The sequence below is a fragment of the Nomascus leucogenys genome, chromosome 7b, assembly GCF_006542625.1.
Source record: "Nomascus leucogenys isolate Asia chromosome 7b, Asia_NLE_v1, whole genome shotgun sequence".
NCBI lineage: Eukaryota > Metazoa > Chordata > Mammalia > Primates > Hylobatidae > Nomascus > Nomascus leucogenys.
The window spans coordinates 59,694,911-59,722,015 of NC_044387.1; the positions used below are offsets into that span (position 1 = coordinate 59,694,911).

The following is a 27,105-nucleotide window of genomic DNA, read 5'->3' on the forward strand; positions in this document are numbered from 1 at the left end:
AGGAATTAAATCTGAAGGTGTTTGGTTAAATGCTTTGGGGCCTCTATGTGACTGTGGGGCCTCTGTGTTCACAGAGTCTCTAAGCATTAATGACTCTCAGGGATGGTTGAAGTCAGGAATAACAATTCTGCATCCTGATGATATTGTAAAGATACCACTACTAAAAACGATGTTTCATTACTATTATTTGTATAATCGTTCATTATTTCAAAAGCACTTCTGTGCCGTCTTTCATTTGATCTTCCCAATAGCTTCATGTGGATTGGTAAGAATAAGCAATGGGGCTGAGTGTGGTGGCTCATGCCTACAATCCAAGCACTTGAACTCAGGAGTTGAAGACCAGCCTGGGAAACATGGTGAAACCCCTCCTCTACAAAAAATACAAACATTAGCTGGGGGTGGTGGCATGTGCCTGCAGTCCCAGCTACTTGGGAGGCTGTGGCGGTAGGATACCTTGAGCCCAGGAGCCAGAGGTTGCAGTGAGCCAAGATCGCGCCACTGCACTCCAGCCTAGACCCAGTCTCAAAAACAAAAGCAAAACCAAAAACAAACAACAAGAAAATCAATTGTAATAAATAAATAACAGCAGGAGTTAGTACATGTAGTGCCTGACATGTCAGGCCTTGCATTATGTCACATCTGTCATCTCATTCAGTGTTCACATCAATTTGTAAAGTAGCCATTATTTTTTATTCCTGTTTTACAGATGAGGAAACTGAGGCAGGAAGGTTGAATAAGCCACCCCAACTCTCACAGATATTACACGAGTAAGTGGCAGAGCTGGGATTGGAACTAGAGTCTGTCTGCCTTTGAAACCTGTGCTCCCAGCTACAAGTTTCATGGCCTCTCTAGGTATCCAGGCAGTGAAGGAAAAGGGGAATAAGATGCAGTATTCTGGGCAGAGGGAAAAGTATATACAAAGGATATGGACTTTTGGAAGAGCATGACTCATTAGAAGAGTTTCATCTTGCATGGCCAAAGTAGCAAGGAAAACCTTGAAAAAGATGGCAATGATTCAGGTATTTCTGGGTTACAGTGTGTCCTTTATCCTAGGGATATGTGGAAAGTCATGAGGGGGTTTCCTCTGGTTAGGGTTGTAGTTTGGAAAGCTCTCTTCTCTCTGCTCTGTTGAAAGCTGACATAATGATTGAGCTTAGAGGGAGGGAGCTGATTAGGAGGCTGTTGTAATAGGCAAGGGGAGAGAGCTTTAGCAGCACGTGAACCAAGTCTATGGTAGGAATGATGGAGAGGAGGGGATGATGCTGAAGATGTTAGTGGAGACAGAGTTGACAGGACTTGGAGACTGAGTGGCTGAAACTCACCAGGGTTAAGGAGGAGCAAAGTGTGAGACTTAGGTTCTGGCCTCAGTGAGTGGATGGGTCACAGGGTTCCAGAAGTGGGGAACCCAGGTGCATAAACTCATCTGAGGGTGAGCAAGGAAAGAAGTTTGGGGTGTCAATGAGGCACCCAAGCAGACATGTCCACTCCCCTGTCCAAGCTGATCAGTGGCTCATCTCTTCTCAAAGTAGCTGTTCCCGCTATGAGGCGGCTCTCATTCCTCCTGCTTTGATGCAAAACGTGTCCTTATGATTTTCACCTTACTTCTGGCTCTGGCTTCACCATCAAGTATGGAAAGTCTTTTCATCCTTTATTTAACCTTTCCCAGTGAAGTTTTCCTTCATGCCACAGCCTCCGAGAAGTAAGCTTGCAAAGTTGCCTTATAGTCTCTTTTTCTGTCTGGTCTGGTCACTCCTGCCCTCTAGTGGTTAGTGCTAGGGCAGCATGGGGCTGGGTACCCAGGGGGCCTACTGGGTTCTATCCCAGCCTGTCTTCCTGCCTTCCTGTCTTTTCCTAGGCTTTCACCAGAATCCTCTCATCCGCACCTTGTCTTGCCATCGGATTAAGTTTGGCACTGGAGCGATATCCTGTGTCCTGTCCTAATGATTCAAGAGGAAAAGACCTTGAAAATTACATAATCCAGCTGCCCACTTTCACATCTGTTGACCAAAATGACTACAACGGCCTTCTAACCTGTCTGGCTCCTTTCGCAGACACATCCTTTAGGTCTATTTCTACACAGTGGCCAGGTAGACCAGATATCCCTCTTGTCTCTAACCCTCCAATGGCTTACTTTCATAATTGGCTTCAAATCAAAATTGATTTCAACATGGCTCTTCATGATCTGAACCCTCTCTGCTTTTCTAAACATTCTTTTATAAGAATCTTGTTCTAACTTCCTGATGGAGCTGGCCATCCTTCTGTTCTTCAAATGTGCCTTGCTTTTTCCTGCCTCAGTGCCTTTGCTTATACACTTCTCTCTCCCCATCCTTTATGTTTCAGCCTAAAGATCACTCCTGAAAGAAGTGAAATTGTCTCTGTTTGCTGATGACATGATCTTAAATACCGAAAATCCTAAAGATTCTACAAAAAAAAAAAAAAAAACCTGTTAGAACCGATAAACGAATTCAGTGAAGTTGCAGGGTATGAAATCAACACGCAAAAATCAGTAGCATTTTTTTACACTAACAACAAACTAACCGCTAAGGAACTTAAGAAATCAATTTCATTCACAATAGCACCAAAAAATGAAATGCTTAGGAGTAAATTTAACCAAGGAGGTGAAAGACCTTCATACTGGAAACTGTAAAACATTGGTGAAAGAAATTGTAAGTGACACAAATAAATGGGAAGGTATCCCGTGTTCATGGTTTGGAAGAATTATATGTCCGTACTAACCAAAATGATCTGCAGATTCAATGCAATCCCTATCAAAATCCCAATGTTATTTTTCATGGAAATAAAAAAAATCCTAAAATTTGTATAGAACCACAAAATAATCTGAATAGTCAAAGCAATTTTGAGACAAAAGAAGAAAGCTGGAGGCACTTGAAATCTATTACAAAGCTATCGTAATCAAAACAACATGATACTGACAAGGACACAATGACCGATAGAACAGCAAAGAGATCCCAGAAATAAACCCACACACTTACACTCAATTGAAATTTGACAAAGGTGACAAGAACACACAATGGAGACAAGACAGTCTCTTCATAAGTGATGTTGGGAAAATTGGATATCCATAGGCAGAGGAGTGAAGTTGGACCCTTATCTCACATCATACAAAAAAACAACTCAAAATGGATTAAGGACTTAAATATAAGACCTGAAACTATAAAACTACTAAAAGAAAACAAAGGGGGAAAATTCCATGACATTGGTCTGGGCAATTATTTCTTGGACATTGTCCAAGTGTCTCCAAAAGCACAGGCAGCAAAAACAAAAATAAACAAATGGAATTGCATCAAACTAAAAAGCTTCTGCACAGCAAAGAAGCAATGAATAAAGATGCAACCCAGAGATTGGGAGAAAATATTTGCAAACCATACATCTGATAAGGGGCTAGTATCCAAAATATGTAAGTAATTCAAACAACTCTATAACAAGAAAACAAATAATCCAATCAAAAAATGGGCAAGGAAACCAAATAGACATTTCTCAAAAGAAAACATATAAGTGGCTAACAGATATATGAAAAATATGCTCATTATTACCAATCATCAGGGAAATGCAAATTAAAACCATAATGAGCTCTCACCTCACACCTGTTAGAATGGCTATTCTCAGAAAGATGTCAGATACAAGTGTTGGAACGAGTGTAAAGAAAAGGGAAAGCTTGTGTACCATGAGTGGGAATGTAAATTTTTTTGTCTTTATGATAAAATAATAGAATGACATTATTTACTTCCTTTTATCAAAGAAGTTAATTGATACACAACAGGTGACTTGGTTTCAGGCCCAAAGGTAGCAGCAGCAACATTAATAATGGAAATAATTGAATAGTTATGTATGTAATGCCTGTCACCAGCAGGCTATTTCAAGTTCAGCAGGAATGACTCCATACATATTATTATTTCTATAACTACATTTAAATCATTACCAGGAACTGCTTGTTTTGTAGTGAACCTTGAATATGTGCTGTTAATGTACCAAACTGGGGAAAAAAATAAGGGATTTCTTTCAAAAGTTAAGAGAAACAAGTGTGTAAGAAATTATTTTGCCTATTAAATGTTCAGTATATGGCATTCTCTTATCAGTAAAATGAAAAAATAAGCTAAAAAAATTGGCTAAGTCCTATTAAGTTACAGGATTAAGTGTATTATATTTTCATTCAAAATTCGGTGCTCACTAATTTATAATCGGTGGTATAGCTAAATTTCTATCTTTTTATAAAAATTGAGCATAAAGTTGCTGATAAATCTCTCAGTATGAACAGAAGTTGAAACCTATTTAGTTCAGTAGGGCAGCTCAGGCATTTTTTTACACAACATGTATATCTTCCCATTTTAAGTTAGAATTATTTTACAATAGCTGGTATACATAAACAGCTGACACTGGTTGTCAGCTAAATTAAAGTAGTAATGATCAATTAGTTTTTGTTGGTATCTGAATAATAGCGTTGTTTCATAGCTTTGTATTTCCTAAAGAAGTATAAGGCTTCTAGCTCTTTCATTACAAATTCGCCCTGTGCAGTAAGTTCTTTGATCTTCTTTGGATTCTTCACATATTTGTTTTTAAGGAAAATGTTCTTCAAACGCCTTTTAAAATAGTCTGCTCCTTTTGGATAGTCTCGTCCAAGATACAGTAGATTTTTATTTTATTTTATTTTATTTTTTGAGACGGAGTCTCACTCTGTCGCCCAGGCTGGAGTGCAGTGGCGCCATCTCGGCTCACTGCAACCTCCGCCTCCCGGGTTCATGCCATTCTCCTGCCTCAGCCTCCCCAGTAGCTGGGACTACAGGCACCCGCCACCATGCCCGGCTAATTTTTTTGTACTTTTAGTAGAGACGAGGTTTCATCAAGATACAGCAGATTTTTGGCCGGGCGCGGTGGCTCAAGCCTGTAATCCCAGCACTTTGGGAGGCCGAGGCGGGCGGATCACGAGGCCAGGAGATCGAGACCATCTTGGCTAACACGGTGAAACCCCGTCTCTACTAAAAATACAAAAAATTAGCCGGGCGTGTTGGCGGGCGCCTGTAGTCCCAGCTACTCGGGAGGCTGAGGCAGGAGAATGGCGTGAACCCGGGAGGCGGAGCTTGCAGTGAGCCGAGAGCGCGCCACTGCACTCCAGCCTGGGCGACAGAGCGAGACTCCGTCTCAAAAAAAAAAAAAAAAAAGATACAGCAGATTTTTATAAAGATTTAATACTTATCCTCTTAAAGAATTGGCTATTTTCATTTATCATGTAAATTATCCATTTTTATGCATAACATACCTCGCCTCCAGACCCCAGGAACCCGGAAACGGAACAAAACTCTCCGGCGGCGGCACTCTCGCACCTTCCACTCACGCACTTTCCGGCACGCCGGAGCCGTAAAAGCCTCGACCGCTTCTACGACTCTGTCCTTCGACTGTGAAGCTGGCTTTTTTGAGACGGGGTTTTGCGCTTGTTGCCCAGGCTTGAGTGCAATGGCGCGATTTCGGCTCACCACAACTCCCGCCTCCCGGGTTCAAGCGATTCTCCTGCCTCAGCCTCCTGAGTAGCTGGTACTACAGGTACCTGCAACCACGCCTGGCTAATTTTATATTTTTAGTAGAGACGGGGTTTCTCCATGTTGGTCAGGCTGGTCTCGAACTCTGGACCTCAGGTGATCTGACCACCTCGGCCTCCTGAAGTGCTGGGATTGCAGGTGTGAGCCACCCCGTCCGGCGGGAATGAAAATTAATACGCCCATTTTGGAAAACAGCTTGGAGGTTCCTCAGAAAACTAAAAATAGAACTACCATATGATCCAGCAGTCTCACTTCTGGGTATGTATCCAAATATATTGAAATCAATTTATCAGAGCTATCTGCACTCCCAGGTTCATTGCAGCATTCTACTCACTAGCTAAGATATGGAACTAACCTAGGTGCCCATCATCAGATGAATGGATAAAGTAAATGTGGTATATATACACACGATGGAATACCATTCAGTCTTAAAAGAAGGGGGAAGCTAGGGCCCATTGGCTTATGCCTGTAATCGCAGCACTTTGGGATTCGAAGCAGGAGAATTGCTTGAGGCCAGGAGCTCGAGACCAGCCTAGGCAACATAGTGAGACCCCCCCAACCTAATTTTTTTTTTTTTTTTTTAACTAGCTGGGCATCTTAGTACACGTCTGTAGTCCCAGCTACTCTGGAGGCCGAGGTGGGAGAGTCACTTAAGCCTGGGAGGTTGAGGCTGCAGTGAGCTATGATCACACCACTGCACTCCAGCCTGGGCAACAGAGTGAGACCCTATCTCAAACCAAAAAAAAAGGAGGAGAAAATTCTGCTATTTGCTACAACATGGATGAACTTGAAGAACATTATGCTAAGTGAGATAAGCCAGGGACAGAAAGACAAATACCACATGATCTCACTTGTAAGTGGCATCTAAAACCATTGAACTCATAGAAGTTTAGAGTAGAATGTGGTTGCCTAAGGCTGGAGAGGGGGCTGAATGGGGAAAGCGGACATGTCGGTCAGAGAGTACAAAGTTTCAGTTATGAGAGATAAGCTCTTGTGATCTTTTGCACAGAATAGTGACTTTACAGTCACTATAATGCACTGTAAATAATGCATTGTTTATTTCAAAATTGCTAAAAGAGTATATTTTAAATGTTTTTTCCACAGAAAATGATAAGTATGTGAGATGATAGATTTGTTAACTAGCTTGACTTAATCATTCCACAATGTAAACATAGCAAAACATCACAGAAATATATATAATTATTGCTTGTCAATTAAAAATGAAATTTTTAAAAGTAACTTTCTCAGAGAGGCCTTCTCTAACCATCCTCTCTGCAGAAGTCCTGCCCCAAGTGAATTTCGATGACCACACTCTGTATATTCCTTACTTGCACTTACCCTAAACCATAAATGTTTGTTTGCATGTTCATGATTGGCCTCCCTTTGCCAGCCTGTAAGTTCCACTGGGGCCTGTAGTGGGCAGAAGTTACCCTAGAAGCCTTTGACTAACATTGGAGTAGGTCAAAAGATTATAAGAGGTGATTTTTTTCAAAGTCAGGGAATTCATATCAATGGAAGGTTGACCAGAGTTCCTGAAGAAGGACTTGTTAAATAAACTCTAAGATCTCTTCAACCCTAACATTTTAACTTTTCCATCCGGTATTTGAAAAATGGAAGAGGCTCAGTTCCAGTAGTGACGCTGTAGCCTAAGTTGAACTAAACCTCTCACAGATGATAATGATAAACTTTGGAAAAAATACTTAAAATGATTTGAGGTTGCTGGAGAAAAACAAAAAATAGACAGGAGATGGACAGGATTTGACCCTTGAAGGAAGGAAAACCACACCCACTCAGTGAAATATACATTTAGGTGGCTCTTCGCACGCCACCTGGCATGGAGCAGCTGGAACTAAAGTGGAGGGCTGCAGCTTTGCTGATTTGACAAATCGGGGGCAGAGTATAAGCTCACAGAGTGGCTGGAAAATGAGGACATCTAAAGACATGCCCCAGGTCCATGCCCCCACTAAGATCAACTGGCGCCTCTGTTGAACCTGTGATGGTTCTGTCTGTCCCTCAGCCCAAATCTGCTTTTCATTCCTGCCCATAGTTGTTGAGCATAGATGGAAGCACTGCCTAATAAACTTCCTGCTTGCAAGTCACCATGGGAGTGTCAGCTACCTGGGGAATTGGACTTGAAAACAATCTAAATAATATTTGTAGAGCATTACACCCAACAACTGCAAAATATGCATTCTTTCCAAGTGCATCTGGAACATTCATCAAGATAGACTGTATTGAACCATAAAATTAATCTTAATGAACGGCAAAGGTTTAAAACCTTATAGACTGTGTTCAAGAATCACAAATGAATTATATTAAAAGCATTAACAAGACAATAATTAAAAAGCACTGAAATTTGAAAATTAAATGCATGTTTTAGTAATACATGGGTCAAAAAATTATAAGGGATAAAGAGAATAATTTAAAATGAATGATAATGAAAATACAATGTCAGAATTTCTGGGAGGGAAGCACATTGCTTTAAATACTTATATTGGGGAGAGAGTTTAAAATTAATGATCTGTGTTTCCAGCTCAAGACTCTAGAAAACAGAACAGCAAATTAAACTTAAACCAAAAGTAAGGAGAAGAAAGGAAGTAATAAAAAACAGAAATAAGTGAAATAGAAAACAAACAATGGAGAAATTGAAAAGGCTGCAAGTTGGTGCCCTGCAAGAGTAATACAAGTTATAAATTCTTAGCAACATGGATCAGTCAAAAAGAGAGAAAAAGCAAATTACCAATATCAGGAATATCAGGAGGAATCATAAGATCCTACAGAAAGGATATATTATGAACAACTTTATGCCAGTAAGTTTCACAACCAAGATGAAATAGACAAAATACTCGAAATCACATGTTGTCAAAATTGAGATAAAAAGAAAAACAAAATATGAATAGCTTTATGAAAGAGGTTGAATTCATTATTAAAAACTTTCCCACAAAGAAAAACCAACCCCAGATGGTTTCACTGTTGAATTCTGCCAATAATTTAAGAAAAAAACACAGTATTACACAGACTCTTTCAGCAAATAGAAAAGGAGGGAATGCTTCCCAACCTATTTTGTGAGGTTAACATTACCCTGATATCAAAACCTAGCAAAAACATTGCCAAAAAATAAAACCGCAGACCAATGTTTTCTATCATGAACATAGACACAAAAATAGCAAAATATTATCAGATTGAATCCACCAATATATAAAAAGGGTAATACATTATGATCAAGTGGGGTTTATCCCAGGAATGCAAGTTTGGTTTAACATTTAAAAATCAATCAATGTAATTTACCACATTGTTAAGCAAATAAATGGTTTCAAAAACATATAATCCTCCTAATAGATTTAGTAAATCACTTGGCAAATTCAACTCCCAAATGATAAGAGCTCTCATCCAAATAATAATAGAAGAGAACTGCCTGAATCTAATAAAGTGGATTTACCAAAAACCTCCAGTTAACACCACATTAATGGTGAGATACTGAGTGTTTCCCCCCAAGGTTAGGAACAAGGTAAGGTGCGTGTTTTCATGATTTCTGTTCAATATTAGAGGTCCTAGCTAGGACAGTCAGATAAGAGAAATTAGTAAAAGGCATTCAGATTGGAAAGAAAGAAGTAAAGATCTCTGTATTTGTAGATGACACTATTTAAATAGAAAGTATTAAGGAATCTATAAACAACTAGTAGCAACAATACTTGAATTGAGCATGTCAGTATATTGAAAATAATATTATACTAGCAGCAAACAAATGGAAAGTGAAATTTAGAAAACAGTGTTATTTCAAAAACATGCAAAAAACCCCAAACAAAGTAGGAATAAATTTAGCAAAATGTATGCGAGATCTCTGTATTGAAAATCACAAAAAAATTTCTGAGTAGAGGGGTCTACTGTGTTCATAGGGAACCCGATATTGTTCAGTGACAATTCTACTCAGTCTATGCAATCTCGAACAATATTCCAACAGACTTTTTCATAAAAGTTGATTTTAAAATGCATATGAAAATAGGACCTAGGATATCTAAGACAATCTTGAGACAGAACATTTAAGTTGGAGGACTCACTTTACCTGGTTTTAAAACTTTCTGGAAAGCCATAGCAATTGATAAATATAAGAATAGACGGAGAGATAAATAGAGCATATTAAACATAGTCCAGAAGTAGGCCCACACATGTACAGCCAATTGGTGCCAACAAGGCCACCAAAGCAATTCAGTGGGAGAAAAATACTTTCATAGATGGTGCTGGCAACCTGGATAAATGAACGGAGGTGAAAATGAACCTCATACCCTGCTTCATACCACTCAAAAATCAAGTTTAGATGGATCCCTGACCTCAGTAGAAAAGCTAGAACTATAAACCTTCTACAAGACACTGTAGGATGGTATGATTGTGATCTTGGGGTTGGCAGAGATTTTTTTTTTTTTTTTTTTTTTTGAGACAGAGTTTCGCTCCTGTTTCCCAGGCTGAAGTGCAATGGTGCGATCCTGGCTCACTGCAACCTCTGCCTCCTGGGTTCAAGTGATTCTCCTGCCTCAGCCTGGGATTACAGGCATACACCATCATGCCCGGCTAATTTTGTATTTTTAGTAGAGATGGGGTTTCTCCATGTTGGTCAGGCTGGTCTCGAACTCCGGACCTCAGGTGATCTGCCCACCTTGGCCTCCCAAAGTGCTGGGATTACAGGCGTGAGCCACCATGCCCAGCCTGGCAGAGATTTTTAAGAACAGACACAGAAACACTAACCATAAATGAAGAATTTGATAAATTAGGTTTCATAAAAATAAAAGTTTTTGTTTATCAAAACATCTGCAGATATGTATAATATACTTTATATATGTGTATATATATTTATATTATATACATATATAAGTACGTGTGTGTGTGTGTGTGTGTGTCTGTTTAGATACATATATATGAAAGGATATGTAAAGTATTCCCAATACCCAAAATATAGAAGTGTGGTCTCATCCTATGGTATAATTTTTTTTCTTATTGGAATGCTTTTATCTCAAATAAACAATTCACTTTTTTAGAGTTGTTTTATTCTGCCATACTTCTGCTCATGAAGGAAATGAAGCAGCAAGCCAAAGAATGGTAGGAAATGTTTACAATGTACGTATCTGACAAAGGACTTGTATCTAGAATGTATAAAGAACTCCTACAAATCAAAAATGAAAAGATAAACAACCCACCTTTTAGAAATGGGCCAAATATTTGAATAGATAGACAAAAGAAGATATGTCACTGGCCAGTAAACCCATGAAAGTTGTTCAGTCTCATTAAATATCAGACAAAATAAATTTAGAACACAATAAGATACTATGCTATACCCACTAGAATGGATAAGATGAAAAAGACAACAACCAAATGTGAGAAAGGATGTGAAGGAACAGGAACTCTCAAATGGAGTATGCAAAATCAAACAACCACTATGGGAAACTTTTTGACAGTTTCTTACTAAGTTAGACATACATTTACCCCATGATCCAACAAATTAACTCCTAGGTATTTTCCCAAAGAAAAGATCTACTTCTTAATCTATCCATCCATTCATTATCCATCTATCTCCACAAAAAGACTTAAATAAAAATTTCTTGCAGCAATTTATGCATAATTTCTGAAAACTGCAAACATTTCAAATTTTATTTTTCTTTTTTTCTTTTTCTTTTCTCTCTCTCTTTTTTTTTGAGATAAAGTCTTACCCTGTCACCCAGGCTGGAGTGCAGTGGCGTGATCTTGGCTCACTGCAACCTCCACCTCCTGGGTTCAAGCAAGTCTAATGCCTCAGCCTCCCCAGTAGCTGGGCATATAGGTGCACACCACCACACCCAGCTTTTTTTTTTTTATTATTTTTAATAGGGAGTTTTGCCTTGTTGGCCAGGCTGGTCTCAAACTCGTGGCTTCAAGTGATCTGCCCACCTCAGCTTCCCAAAGTTCTGGGATTACAGGTGTGAGCCACCATGACTGACCTCAAATTTTCATCAACAGGAGAATGGAGTAGCAATTTGTGGTTTATCCATCCAGTAGAATGATATTCAGTGATTTTAAAAATAGAATGACTGCTATACAACATATAGCATCTCAGAACCATTGAGGGAAGCAGTTATTAACAAAAGCATAATATATTTGGTTACATTTATATGAAGTTCAAGAACAGGTAAAATTAATAAATGGTAACATGCATCAGAAGAGTATTCGCCTATTAGGAGGTGTGGATGGACCAGAAGGGGCACAAAAGAACTTTCTGAGGTGTAGAAATATAATAAACATTATGCCAGTATATACATTTATCAAAACTCAAAGAAGTGTATACCTAAGAACTGTGCATTTCAATCTTAAGTAAATTTTACCGCAATAAAAATACTGGCTGGGCACAGTGCCTCATGCCTGTGATCCCAGCACTTTGGGAGGCCAAAGCAGGCAGATCACTTGAGGCCAGGAGTTTGAGAGCAGCATGGCCAACATGATGAAACCTCGTCTCTACTAAAAATACAATAATTAGCTGGGCGTGGTGGTGGGTGCCTGTAATCCCAGGCATGGTGGTGGGTACCTGTAATCCCAGCTACTTGGGAGGCTGAGGCAGGAGAATCACTTGAATCTGGGAGGTAGAGGTTGCAGTGAGCCAAGATTGTGCCACTGCACTCCAGCCTGGGTGACGAAGTGAGACCCTGTTTCAAAAAAAAAATTGTATATAATAATCTTAACAAAAAATATAAAATCTAATTCCATGGTTTAAATAGTCATTGTTCTCAATGGGTTGTTTTGATCTCAAATGAACAGTGTGGGTTTTTTTAACTTATGTTACTCTGTTTAGAAAAGCAATAGATGTGTATATTATCTGCTTGTGCTGACATAACAAAATACCATAGGCTGGGTGGGTTAAACAACAGATACTTATTTCTCACAGTTCTGGAGGCTGGGAAGTCCAAGGTCAGGGTGTCAGCTCTGCCTGGTTCTGGTGAGGGCTCTCTCCTGGTTTGCAGATGGCTGCCTTTTACCTTTGTTTTCACACAGTGCAGGGAAAGCAAGCTCTTTAGCATCCTTTCTTGTGAGGGCTGTACTTCCATCGCATGGGCCACACCCTAATGACCCCACTAACCATAATTACCTCCCAAAGGGCTCATTTCCGAAGCATCATATTCAGCATTATCTTCAACATATAAATTTGGTGAGGTGGGGGACATGCCGGTCCATAGTAATGAGCATTCTAGAAAATTAGAAAAATATAAGTAAGTGGAAAGAAAAAGAAAAAAAGGCATGTACTTGCGTTACCAAAATATAATCACTGTTAACACTTTGATTTCTTTTATTTCCAAAATTTTGTTCTTTCAACTTGCACATCTTTGTAGTCATTTGGTTCCTATAATTTTGAATCATTATCTTTTAAATTTATCATTAGAACATGAAATTGTTTCTGTTACCAAAATCCCTTCTTCAGGACACCTTTAAAAATAGCCACAAAGGGTTCATTGAGTAACTGTGCTGTAGCTGACTTATTCGTTAAACTGTGGTTGAATGTTGAGATACTTCCCAGTATTTTGCTAGTGTAAATAACCTGTGATTAACATATTTGTGCATGAAGCTTTTTCTGTAACTTAGAATCTTTCTTTGCAATGTAATTCCAGAAAATGTAAATTGTAGGTTAAAAAGCTATCCTCTTAATACATGTTGTCAAATTCCTTTCCAGAAGGATGTCCTAATTTACATTGCCACCTGCAGTGGGGCAGGAAAGCGCTGTATCTGTTTGCTCTTAAGGGGGTGGAAGTCGTTTCCACTTATGTATTTGTTGGCTTATTTCCAGCAGGTAAATAAAGGCAGCTAAAGCTGACTGCTGGTTGCGCAAAATCCCCCTGGCTCTTCTGGCTAAAGTCCTACCACTTCCTGTACCTGGCAGCAGCCTGTCTTCTGGGCCTCACCTGTACACGTCTGGGTAGGAGCCAGTCATCTCCGTCCATCCACAGCCATGAATTTCCTCCGGCGACGTCTCTCTGACAGCAGCTTCGTGGCCAACCTGCCTAATGGCTATATGACGGACCTGCAACGCCCAGATAGCTCCACCAGCTCACCTGCTTCCCCAGCCATGGAGAGGAGGCACCCCCAGCCCCTGGCTGCCTCCTTCTCCTCTCCAGGATCCAGCCTTTTTAGCTCCCTCTCCAGTGCCATGAAGCAGGCCCCTCAGGCCACCTCAGGACTGATGGAGCCTCCAGCTCCCTCCACGCCCATTGTTCAAAGACCCAGGATCCTGTTGGTGATCGATGATGCCCATACAGACTGGTAAGCAGGAATTTGCAAGTGCTACCACCTTCTGGGGCAAGAGAGGAGTGGGGATTATCTCATCTCTTGGGGAAATAGAAGGGGAGAGCTATGAGAGGCTCAGGTGCTATCAGAGCCTGGCTGGAGAGAAGGAAACTAACATGTACCAAGTGGCTGCTGCATGCTAGGCCCACAGCACCTACTTAGTGCCACGTTCTCTTCTAAGGGCTTTATATTTACAGGTCCACAGTCCCTCGCCTGCAAATCCCAAATCCAACACAGTCTGGAAACTAGAAAATGTTTTGCAATTCTTTTGGTAGCAAAGCCTAATCTGCAGGAAAGTGAGGCTATAATTATACTAAGTGTGTTTGTTCATATGATTTGCTGCAAGCATGTGAATGTGTTTGATATGGAGTATAGTTCAGAGCCTGCTGGAAGTGTTATATAAAATATGGTATATTCACCATATTACCTTCCTAAAAATGGAAAACTTTTAGTATCTGAAATACGTCTGGCGGTACTTGCCAGATTAACCTGTCAGCCTCAGCCACCCTCCCATAAAATGAGCTTATTATGAGGATAAAAGAAAGCAATACAAGTCCACAGTCCTTATCCCAAACCTTGGGATCACAGTGCCTGAGTGTGCATCTCAGCTCTTCCAGGTACTGGCAGTCTGGCTCCAGAGCCTGTCTTCTCAACACCAAAGGTGGGCAGAAATGACCACTGCCAGCCTCTTCTCAGGCAGTGCTTCCTAGCTGGTAAGTTCCACAGTGGCAGAGACCTGATACCTGTGTCAAGATCACTGTAGCAGTCATTCACCAGGTAGTTTACTGAGCACTGATTCGGTGCCAGGCATAGCTGAGATGCACAGGTATAGTAGGGAACAGGCTCCTGCTTATGTGGAGCTGCATTTGGAGAATAAGTCTATCCCAGCTGTTTGGTACTCAGAGGTGATAAATGTTATCAGTCTAGCTGGAGACATAGAAATTGCAGTTCAGGGAGTGAGCCCAACTATGGACATGGAAGCATTGCATCCAGAGCAGAGGAATACATGGATGGGAACCAGAAAAGTCTGACAGTGGACTCATGGATGGCCTTTGGGGATGGAGAACAGGGTTGCATGTGCATGTCTCCAAAGGTGGCCACATAGTAGGCGTATTAGTCTGTTCTCACACTGCCTGAAGAACTGCCTGAGACTGGGTAATTTATAAAGAAAAGAGGTTTAATTGACTCACAGTTCCACATGGCTGGGGAGGCTTCAGGAAACTTACAATCATGGTGGAAGGCACCTCTTCATAGGGTGGCAGGAGAGAGAATGAGTGAGTGCCAAGCGAAGGGCGAAGCCCCTTATAAATCCATCAGCTCTTGTGAGAACTCACTCATTACCATGAGAACACCAATGTGGGGGTAACCACCCCCAGGATTCAAATTGCCTCCCTCTGGGTCCCTCCCATGACACGTGAGGGTTATGGGAACTACAATTCAAGATGAAATTTGGGTGGGTACACAGCCAAACCATATCATTCCACCCCTGGCCCCTCCCAAATCTCACATTTCAAAACATAATCATGCCTTCCCAACAGTTCCCCAAAGTCTTATTCCAGCATTAACCCAAATGTCCAAGTCCGAAATCTCTCACCTGAGACAAGGCAAATCCTTTCCTCTTAGAAGCCTGTAAAATGAAAAGCAAGTTAGTTACTTCCTAGATCCAATGGAGGTATAGACATTGGGTAAATACACGCATTCCAAATAGGAGAAATTGGCCAAATCAAAGGGGCTACAGGCCCCATGCAAATCTGAAATCTAGTGAGGCAGTAATTAAATCTTAAAGCTCTGAAATAATCTCCTTTGACTCCATGTCTCACATCCAGGTAACTGATCCAATGAGGCAGTAATTAAATCCTAAAGCTCTGAAATAATCTCCTTTGACTCCATGTGTCACATCCAGGTAATGCCGATACAAGAGGTGGGCTCCCATGACCTTGGATAGCTCCATCCCTATAGTTTTGTGGGGTACAACTCCCCCTCCCAGCTGCTTTCACAGGCTAGCATTGTGTGTCTTTTCCAGGCTCACAGTGTGAAGTGTCAGTGGATCTACCATTCTGGGGTCTGCAAGACAGTGGCCCTCTTCTCACAGCTCCACTAGGCAGTGCCCCAGTAGGGACTCTGTGTGGGGGCTCCAACCCCACATTTCCCATCCCCACCGCCCTAGCAGAGGTTCTCCATGAGGGCGCCACCCCTGCAGCAAACTTCTGCCTGGACACCCGTGTTTCCATACATCCTCTGAAATCTAGGCAAAGGTTCCCAAACCTGAATACTTCTGTGCATCTGCAGGCCAGCACCATGTGGAAGCTGCCAAGGCTTGGGGCTTGCACCCTCTGAAGCAACAGCCTCATCTGTACCTTTGCCTCTTTTAGCCAACAGCTGAAATGGCTGGGACACAGGCACCAAGTCCTGATACTGCACATAGGAGGGAGGGCCCTGGACCCAGCCCATGAAACCATTCTTCCGTCCTAGGCCTACTGGCATGTGATTGGAGGGGCTGCCCCCAAGGTCTCTGACATGCCCTAGAGACATTTTCCCCATTGTCTTGGTAACAAACATTCGGCTCCTTGTTACTTATGCAAATTTCTGCAGTGGGCTTGAATTTCTCCCCAGCAAATGGATTTTTCTTTTCTATCACATTGTCAGGCTGCAAATTTTTCAAACTTTTATGCTCTGCTTCCTCTTGAATGCTTTGCTGCTTAGAAATTTCTTCTGCCAGATACCCTAAATCATCTCTCTCAAGTTCAAAGTTCCACAGATCTCTAGGGCAGGAGCAAAATGCTGCCAGTCTCTTTGCATAGCAAGAGTGACTTTTACTCCAGTTCCCAAAAAGTTTTTCATCTCCATCTGAGACCACCTCAACCTGGACTTCATTATCCATATCACTATCAGAATTTTGGTCAAAACCATTCAAAAAGTCTCTAGGAAGTTTCAAACTTTCCCACGTCTTCTTGTCTTCGGAGCCCTCCAAGCCTCTAGGAAGTTCCAAACTTTCCCATATTTTCCTGTCTTCTTCTGAGCCCTCCAAACTGTTCCAACTGTCATCCAGTTCCGAAGTCACTTACACATTTTTGGGTATGTTTACAGAAGCATCCCACTCCCTGGGGTACCAATTTACTGTATTAGTACATTCTCACACTGCTATAAAGAACTACCTGAGACTGGGTAATTTATAAAGGAAAACAGATTTAATTGACTCACAGTTCCACATGGCTGGGGAGGCCTCAGAAAACTTATAATCATGGCAGAAGCCACCTCTTCACAGGGCGGCAGGAGAGAATGAATGAGTGCCAAGTGAAGGGGGAAGCGCCTTATAAAACCATCAGCTCTTGTGAGAACTCACTACCACAAGAGCAGCAGCATGGGGATAACTGCCCCCATGATTCAATTACTTCCCATTGAGTCCCTCCCACAACACATAGAGATTATGGGAACTACAGTTTAAGATAAGATTTGGGTGGGTATGCAGTCAAACTGTATCAGTAGGCACCAAGTAACTATGTATTAACTGAATAAATGAATGCATCACATTCATTAAATGTGCCAGATGCTCTGTTAGTCCAACATGCATGTATATACACACATTCACTCCTTGAGACATTAACTTAGTTTGGGAATGATTAAATCTATGCTTTGCTATTTATAGTTTTTTTTGTTTTGTTTTGTTTTTTTGAGATGGTGTCTCGCTCTCTTGCCCAGACTGGAGTGCAGTGGCACGATCTCAGCTTACTGCAACCTCCACTTCCCAGGTTCAAGTGATTCTCCTGCCTCAGCCTTCCGAGTAGCTGGGACTACAGGCAGGCGCCAGCATGCCTGGGTCATTTTTTTTGTATTTTTCGTAGAGACGGGGTTTCACCATGTTAGCCAGGAGGGTCTCAATCTCCTGACCTTGTGATCCACCCACCTCGGCCTCCCAAAGTGCTGGGATTACAGGCTTGAGCCACCGCACCCGATGCTATTTATAGTTTTTAATGCATACTCTATATAAAGTCAACATTAAAGTACGTTCAGCAGAATCAGATGTCAGTCTCCACTTTCCTGCTCAGAAATTGCCTCTTCTTAACCAGAGTAGTCATGTGAATCACCTGTGTTCCGATCAAGTGTGAATCATCTTAGATGTTGCTGCTTGCTTGCTTGAGGGCATTTATCATGAAACTTTGTCTCTGCTTATGTGTTTATGTAAAGCATCACTATTAGGCTCTGAGCTTAGGGGTTGATGTCTGCCAGGGTGTTGCTTTTAGGCCCTCCGCCCTGAACAATGCCCATCTGCCTGGTAGTCAGAATGCCTGCATGGCCCTTGAAGTTTTCTCTCTCTCTTCAACCCAACATTTGCCCTTGATTTTGGGTGTTCTCTGCTGGCTGTGTGATCCCTGGCTTAGCTATTTGTCAGGGAAGTTACCTGTTTGCGTGGAGGTTGAGCTTAATAAATTGCAGTATGGTGGAGTGGTTAAGAATACAGACATCAGAGCTAGGCTATCTGGGTTCAAATTCCATCTCTACCCTGAAGTGACTATATGACCTTTGTAAATTACTGCACCTAAATGGGAATAGTGATAGTACCTATGTGATAGAATTAATATATGTAAGTAGGGTTAAGATCTGAGTTAGTATAACAGTGCATGGAATGTATCTGGTAGACAGTAAGTACTGCATAGTGTGTATTATTATTGCTGACTGTTGTGATCCTTCCTGTGCAACATTAATCATCTTAACAGTAGCCTCTTGTAGGCATGCCTGTTTAATTTCTTCATGCCAAATATACAGGGCAGTCTGGGTTAGGATTTATCCCATTGTGCTATTTATTTAACCCATTGGTCTATTGGTCACTCTTCCCTGTAGGTCCTGGGCGATAAAGTTGGGTCTTATTAATCTCTGTCCCTCCAGTGTCCATGTGGTATACAGTAGGGTAGAGGAACAGTGAATGAGGTTGAAATGCAATGAATGGCCTCAGACATAACATTTAAATTTTGAATTTGATGTTCAGTCTCTCTATTCCACAGGAAGGACCAGTGTGTGAATTTTAGGCTGTGTGCAAGGGTGGGGACACAGCTATGGCCAGAGGAGTTTTTCCCAATATATTTCAATCATTCATCCCATGCCCACACTTTAATTAGGACTTGACAGTCTTTGTTTATGGAGTTCTTGCCCCTCAGTGGGTGAAAAAGGGGAGAAGTAAGAAACTAAGACTCATTAACTCATCTGGCAGTTGGCCCTGCAATTATTAGATGTTTGTGACAGAGACTTCCTACTGCCAACATAACAGCTTCTCCTACAGAACTGCCTCCTAGATTCTTCACGAACTTCCTAACCTCTCTGAATCTCAATACCTTCCCGGCTTTCTCCAAATTGATGCTGACTGCGTTACAGTCTCGGTCCTGTCCTGAAGAATCCCGGAAAAATGCCTGTCCCCTGCCACCAGGAGTGGCCAGCAGGTGGCGGGGCAGCCCCACAATGCCTGGGTGGTTCTGCAGAGTCTTGTGCCTCTGGGCCTGCCCCCTCCCCAGCCCCTCCTGCACTGTGTGAGCTGTCCCAGGGGAGGAAGTGGTTAAAGGGAAGAAGCCAGCTTACAGGGCCCCCTTCTTTCCCCTTTCAGATGATAATGAGGGGGAGAGGAGCTGCAGTCTGGACAGACAGTGAACCCACCCCCACCCCAACAGGGACGATGATGCTGCCCCCTTTTCTACCCTTCTCAGCCCTTCTCAGGAAGACAGACATTTCTCTGTCTTCCCATTCCTGGTCCAGGGCCTTCCAGTAGAATCAGGTTTTGTTGTGGACAGGTCGGGGAATTGCAGGATACCACTCTCCCCTGCCTGACGTGTCCAGCTTGTAGACTCTGAGCCAGCCTGGGTCCCCTGAGGATGATCCAAAACCTGGCCAGTGACCTGGAGAAAGGCCTTTCATCTTCAGGAGAAATAGAGGGTCCCAAAGCCGTCTTTGCTGGGAGAACTCATGGCCAGGCATTTAAAGGTACTCTCTCCTGTTGGGGGTGCCTGAGGAGACCAGCCTGGCTAGGCAAGGATGTAAGGCCTGGCCCCGGGTAGGTCTGAACTAAAGGTGATGCTCTCCTCTGGGATGGTGGGGGACGATCAGCAGTTTGTTTGTTTGTTTGTTTTTAAATGAGATGGGGTTTCACTGTGTTGCCTAGGCTTGTCTTGAACTCCTGGGCTGAAGTGATCTTCCCACTTTGGCTTCCCAAAGTGCTGAGATTACAGGTGTGAGCCACTGTGCCTGGCCTGATCTGTAGGTTTTGAGAACCACAAGGGAAAGGAGAATTATAATTAACTGATATCAAACTCAGTTCTCTTCAGCCCCACTGCCACTCCACTGCTTATCTTGCCTAGAACTTACCAGCAGCTTCACTGGTCTGAAACCTCCCATCTTGAGTTCACCTCCTGGTTACCTTCCATGGGACCACCCAAGGGTCATCTTTCTGAAACACAAATCTGACCAGTTTCACTTTGCTCCTGCCTGCCCCCTCCCCATGCATCTCGTTTTATTAATATAATCCTGTAGTGGGGAAATCGTTGCCCTCAAAGTCATAAGCATGCCTGCCCTGCCCTCCCTCTAGTTCTGCCTCCAGCTCTGCTTCCTGTGCTGTTATTGTTTGTTTTTGTTTTGTTTTGTTTTTGTTTTTTAGAGACAGAGTCTCATTGTGTTGCCTAGGCTGGAGTGCAATGGCGCAATCTCGGCTCACTGCAACCTCCACCTCCGGGGTTCAAGCAATTCTCATGCCCCAGCCTCCTGGGGGTCTGGGATTACAGGCACGGGCCACCACGCCCAGCTAATTTTCATATTTTTAGTAGAGACAGGGTTTCATCATGTTGGCCAGGCTGATCTCGAACTCCTGACCTCAAGTGATCTGCCTGCCTCGGCCTCCCAGAATGCTGGGATTATAGGCGTGAGCCACCGTGACTGGCCCTGTCCTGTTTTTTCTGCAGGAAGAGTAAACAGCTTGTAGTTCTCAAACACACCTTTTCGCCTTAGTACATTCTGTTCCCTGTTACCTGAAATACCCTTCCCTATCTTGTACACCTGGCCAGTTTCCATTCATGTTTGAAATCCTGCTCAGGTGTCCCCTCTTCTGAGAAGTCTTCCCTGACACACCCCACCCTGCAGTGTTAATATCGACCTTCCTCGTGTAACTTAAAACATACTTCATCGTGCTATAGGCGCACATACCATACTGTATCTGTATTATAATTGTCTCTTCTGCAAGAACAAGGCCTGTCTCTTACTCTTCCTAATGTCCCTGGAGCTCAACACACAGTAACTGTTCAGTTAGCTTATGTCATTGCCCTACCTTAGTCCAAGCAGGATAACTTGTACTGTGCATAATGGAGTCTGAAACTCACCTCACCTTAGGGATCAGTAACACAGAACACACGGTGGAGGAGTTTCTATTTTTATTCACTTCTGTATAAAATCTTGGCTCTTTACTTACCAGGATGCCAGAGTCACTGTAAGGCTGCTATTTGAAATTGTTTTTAAAAAGGGGGATGGGGGAACTTTTTTTTAAAAATATTTCTATAGAATGTACTAGAATCCCAGGTTTGATTTTCAAAATCAAAACCTTTAACATGACCCAAAAAATAAAAAAGACAGGTGGGGTTGGTGTACCTCCCTGCCCTCAGTTTATCCTACAAGGTCTCTGGAGCCTGGATAGAATGGGGAGGAGGGCTGTTGGGGGAGTGGTGAATAGAAGCTGTTCCTCCCCAGCTCACTGCGGTCCTCCCTGGGTGGCCTCTGGAGCCCTGGCTCTCCTGTCCTCTTACTCTGCTGGTAGCCTTTTTCTCAGAAAATCTGCTATTCCATTTCCACAATGATCTATTGTTGTCTTCGCTTTTATTGCCCACCCTTCCCAGTGGTTTCTTTTTTCTTTTATTTGTTGGGTAAGAAATGAAAAGGGTGTCCTTGGTTTAAAACCCTCTGAAACCCTCCTCAGCTACCATCCATCTGGTGGAGAGAATATCAGACTACACCTTCCTACCAAACAAGGATTAATGACACCCATTGGTAAGCACCTTGTGCATTTCTAGATTTTCCAAGAGTTATTACGCTGTATGATTATCACCTGTGTGCCCTCCACCACTACCTGCCCACCCACTTCTACATGGTGTCTGTATTTGCCCATGCCTAGAACAGGGCAGATAATAGGTATGTAGGAAATACCTGTTGACTGAATGAGGAATTTGGGAGATGGTGTGTTATTGGCGATGACAAGGTTGGGAGTGTGACAATGAAACTGAGGAATGACATTGGTGGCATTCTTTTTTTTTTGAGACAGCGTCTCACTCTGTCGCCTAGGCTGGAGTGCAGTGGCGTGATCTCAGCTCACTGCAAGCTCCATCTCTCAGGTTCACGCTATTCTCCTGCCTCAACCTCCCATGTAGCTGGGACTACCGGTGCCCGCCACCATGCCTGGCTAATTTTTGTATTTTTTAGTAGAGACGGGGTTTCACCGTGTTAGCCAGGATGGTCTCGATCTCCTGACCTCATGATCCGCCCGCCTCGGCCTCCCAAAGTGCTGGGATTACAGGCGTGAGCCACCGCACCCGGCCAGTGGCATTCTTAAAATTCTCTTTTTCCCTCTCACCTTGATTCAATCCAGCTGAAAATCACATTGGCTGTTGTGGAGTATTTACACTGTGGAGATTGGCAAATGCTAGAAAGCAGGGCTTTTTGTTCCCCCATCCAGAGAACTGGTTGTTAAGCATTTGCCGATGGGCAGGAGCTGACTGTCGGCTCATTGAAAGGTGAGGGGGGCAGAGCGTAGAGAAACCATGCACCTGCTCAAGGAGACAGAAGTGGGGCTGGGCTGGGACTTGAACTGGGCTCACGTCATAAAAGGAATTTCTGATGGTGCCAGCCTCCTGCTGACCACTGCTACTGCTTCAGTGTGTGACACCAGATAGATGCTGAAGAGTGTTGGTCAAATGACTGAACAAGCACATGAATGACAGAGCTCTTTGAGGATGGGGTCATGTCTGCATCATCATCTTTTGGCAAGCATCTGTGCACTTCCCCTGACCAGGGGTTCAATGGCTTTCATAGATTCTCTAATTTAGTCCTCCCAATAACTGTATGGGGCAGCAGTACTGTTCTCACTATATACGTAAGGAAGACTGCGGCCCTGAGTCCAAAATCAAAGCAAATGCTAGTGACATCTGGGATCTGGCTCAGGCCCATCCAGAGGGCTAGCCTGGGCACCGCAGTTCTTATGCCACTCCCCGATCTCTCCCACCTGAAGCTCAGCCCCTCCTCTACTGCTCCTGAGGGTGTTGACCTTGGGGAGCAAGACCCTGGGGCCTGACACCCCGGCACACACCCAGCGTCTGAGAGCAGTGTGAGGCAGTGGGTGGCAGCACTCCATGTTACAGTGCACAGCCAAGCACAGGATTCCGGTGACCTCACCCTCAGAGGAAGGCGCCCCACCTCAAGCCAGGCGGCCCCACCCTGCCGGAGCCCTCTGGGCAGCCAGAGCATTAAGGGTGCCCAGGGAAAAGGGAATTCTTTAGCCATATACATACGAGTTCAGGTTTGCAAATTGGACCTTCTACAGAAATTGTCCTTGGATGTGCATAGAATATTTTCCTCTTTTTAAAGCACCAAGGGATCTCAAGCAAGATCTTTTCTGTTCTTTCCCCTATGTTTAGATATTAAAGATGTGATTTCCTAACACACGTCAGACATGATTCCCGAGAGTTAAATGGGAAAGAAGATAATACTCAAGAGAACTCTAGGCTGACAGGTGGTAGCGTGGGCTTGAAGTCCCAGCTCTGCCACTCACTATCTCTGTGGTCTTGGCCAAGATACTGTACCTTTCGGCACCTCAGTTTCTTTGTCTGTAAAGTGGGATCACAATGCCACCACCTTCCCTATACCATTAACTTCACAGGGATGTTATGAGTGTCCAGTGAGAATGCTGAGTTCCTCTACTCCACAGCTGTTTTTCAATGTAGGTGCTTAGTTTTTCAATGTAGATGTGAGTGACTTTGTTTGGTCCTACCCATATTGGACCAACTCTGACTCAAGATCAGAGTTTATACCTTTCCTATGCAACCGCTGACCCTCAGAGCCTAGCACAGTGCCTGGCTAGGATAGATGGATGGGAGGCTGGGATAGATGGATGACTTAAGGAATGAAAGGATACTGTTGCCAAAGGCTGTTACCATTATTAAGGGAAAGTTCAGGATTGAGGATGCCCTGGAAGAGAGTCTTAGAAAATATTCAGTTGCCCTGGAATTCAGGGAGAGTACCTGCTACTTGCGTGTTATTTCCAAGGCTTCCCCTCCTCCTCCTGGTGCAGATGGTAACTCAGAGGCCAGTGTTTCCTTCAGGGGGAAAAAAAAAGGCCAGACGCGGTGGCTCACGCCTGTAATCTCAGCACTTTGGGAGGCAGATCACAAGGTCAGGAGGTCGAGACCATCCTGGCCAACATGGTGAAACCCCGTCTCTACTAAAAATGTGAAAATTAACAGCGTGGTGGCTCATGCCTGTAATCCCAGCTACTTGGGAGGCTGAGGCAGGAGAATCGCTTGAACCAGGGAGTCGGAGGTTGCAGTGAGCCAAGATAATGCCACAACACTCCAGCCTGGTGGCAGAGGGAGACTCCATCTCAGAAAAAAAATAAAAAAAAGCAGCTTCAGGCTGCTTTGACCAAAGGCATGAGGACTTCAGGGCATCTTGGCCTGTCCCTGTAAAGACTGCATTGGGCTTAATCAGCCCTGTGGTGATCAGGACATTCTGTGTCCACCTGTGCCACCTGGAGGAAGGATGGGAGGTGAACTCAGAGCTGGCACCACCAGCAGTGGCTTAGGGGTAGGGTTGTCAGATTTAGCAAATAAAAATACAAGACACCCAGTTAATACTTAGACAGACAACGAATGAGTCTAAGTATATCCCATGCAATATTTGGGATAGACACACTACAAAATTATGTATTGTTCATTGGAAATTTGGATTGGATGGAAAATTTGGATGTCCTGGATTTTATCTGGCCTCTGCTTATGGAGGGCAGCAACAAGAGACACTGCTGGCTCTGCTACCATGGGGCCAGTGAGAGGTTGGCCTTAGAGCTTCCTTGTTTTCTGGCCAGGAAGAGCCAAACCAGATCCCCCTATTGACCCCATTCTCAGAGAGCAGCTTTCCTTGCCTGTGAGGAGGACTGTCCGCCACCAGCAGGGAGGGAGGGAGGGAGCAAAGCTGAGGGGACAGTCCAGAGCCAGACAGCCTGGGTACTGTGGGCTCTGGTCCCTGTTTTCCTTCTCAGTTATGTGACCTTGGGCAAATCCAACCTCCTAACCTCACATTCCTCAGCAGGAAGGCAGGGTCATGGAATATCTTCCTGGAAGGGTAACTGGAAAGATTAGAGATAATGACATGGGTGGAGCTGGTACACAGCTTAGGCTGTCCTAAGAGGCCCTGAAATGGTAACTGTTATTAACAATTAATTGCAATTACTAATTGCTTGTGAATATAATCGTTGTAGAAGCCAGGGGGAAGGAAGCCACTTGGCCTGCCTCTCAGCTCAGCTGGATGTGCTGGAGGGCTGTCTTCCAGAAGCCCTAGAGGAGGGTGTTGAGATCCCGGCGGGCTGGCAGTCCCTGCACTGTGAGGATGAGGTGCCGACTCCAAGTCAGTCCCCTCCTCCTAGAGTTGGTTGAGAGGCTTAGAGTGGAGACACACAACTCTCTGTTGAAGACACTTGGCTCTGAGGAACAAAATCCTTGTGCCTCTCTCCACCACTTCCCCTACCCCTAAGGCTCTCCTTAAACAAGGGCAGGCCCTGCCTGTTTGTGTGGGGAAATGAAGGGGTTTCTGGGATGGCTGGAGGGGCTGGGGGTGGAGATAGGAAGGGCCTAATGAAGGGAGTTTTGTCACTTGCTGCTTGCTTCATTCCATGACTCAAATACACCACCCAACACCACCTGGAGGGGCTCTGGACTTCATTCCTCTCCCTCTGGGCACCCATGCTGCACCCCCTGCCCCTCCCTACCCCCTCGCCGTCCTGGCCCTGGTGTCTGGGGGAGGGAGGGGTCCTGGGCATTCCTCAGCAGCCTACCCCGTCGCCTGGAGACGGCTCCGTTTTCCCAGGCCCGGCCCCTTTTATCAGGGAGACAATGTGCACACAGTGAGGGCCTTGTGCGGCACCCAAGCCCGGAGCCCTTTGACTTGAGGAATTTTTCAAGTGCTGACCCCTCTCCGTGAGGTCTACACACCATCCAATCCAGCGGCCCGGTGCCCCTGCTGCTTCCTACCCAGCTCTTTTGGGGAGGAGGGGGGAACAGTGAAGAGTTGTTACCCCCGCCCTAGTGGAGTCTTAGGGGAGAGCTTCACCCTCGGAAACAGGAGCTAGAAAATCTGGGGGAAATGGCTTTGAGCAGAAGAGAGTGTGGGGAGAAATCTGATGGGTGCTGTTTCTTCCTAAATTTCTCTCTTCTTGGCTGCCTTTCTAAAGAACTCTGCAGATGCTGTGGGGTCTTGAGGCTAGTGCTGAGGGATCACCTTCTTCTCTGGCCTCTGTTTCTCCTATGTGAAACAGTGAGGTTGGACTAGGAGCATGGCCCCCAAAAGACTTTCCGTCATAATGACATTCAGATTCCCAGGCACCATCTACACCCTCTGTTGGATACAGTTCTTTGCATGAAAAAGAAATAGACTTTGGGCTGGGCAGGGTGGCTCACGCCTGCAATCCCAACACTTTGGGAGGCCAAGGTGGGTGAATCACAAAGTCAGGAGTTCGAGACCAGCCTGGCCAATATGGTGAAACCCCATCTCTACTAAAAATACAAAAATTAGCAGGGCGTGGTGGCAGGACGCTGTAGTCCCAGCTACTCGGGAGGAGAATCACTTGAACCCAGGAGGTGGAGGTTGCAGTGAGCCGAGATCGCGCCACTGCAATCCAGCCTGGGAGACAGAGCAAGACTCCGTCTCAAAACAAAACAAAACAAACAAACAAAAGAAATTTATTGAAAATGTATGGGGCCGGGCGTGGTGGCTCATGCTTGTAATCCCAGCACTTTGGGAGGCCGAGGCGGGCGGATCACGAGGTCAGGAGATCGAGACCACGGTGAAACCCTGTCTCTACTAAAAATACAAAAAATTAGCCGGGCGTGGTGGCGGGCACCTGTAATCCCAGCTACTCAGAGAGGCTGAGGCAGGAGAATGGCGTGAACCCGCCGGGAGGCGGAGCTTGCAGTGAGCCGAGATCGCGCCACTGCACTCCAGCCTGGGCGACAGAGGGAGACTCCGCCTCAAA

At 44.1% G+C, this 27,105-nt stretch overlaps 1 protein-coding gene and 1 pseudogene across 4 annotated transcripts in view; one reads left to right on the forward strand and one right to left on the reverse strand.

Moving 5' to 3' along the window:
- Nucleotides 1-27,105, forward strand: part of SYN3 (synapsin III) — a 569,184-nt gene that overhangs the window by 38,873 nt on the left and 503,206 nt on the right. For all 4 annotated transcript variants that reach the window (XM_030816170.1, XM_030816172.1, XM_003258123.4 and 1 more), the window contains exon 2: nucleotides 13,351-13,823. In XM_030816170.1, coding sequence (XP_030672030.1) covers nucleotides 13,513-13,823 — 311 coding nt within the window. In that variant the 5' untranslated portion in view covers nucleotides 13,351-13,512. The remainder of the gene's footprint in view (nucleotides 1-13,350; nucleotides 13,824-27,105) is intronic.
- On the reverse strand, nucleotides 4,430-5,238 carry LOC105740064 (annotated as a pseudogene).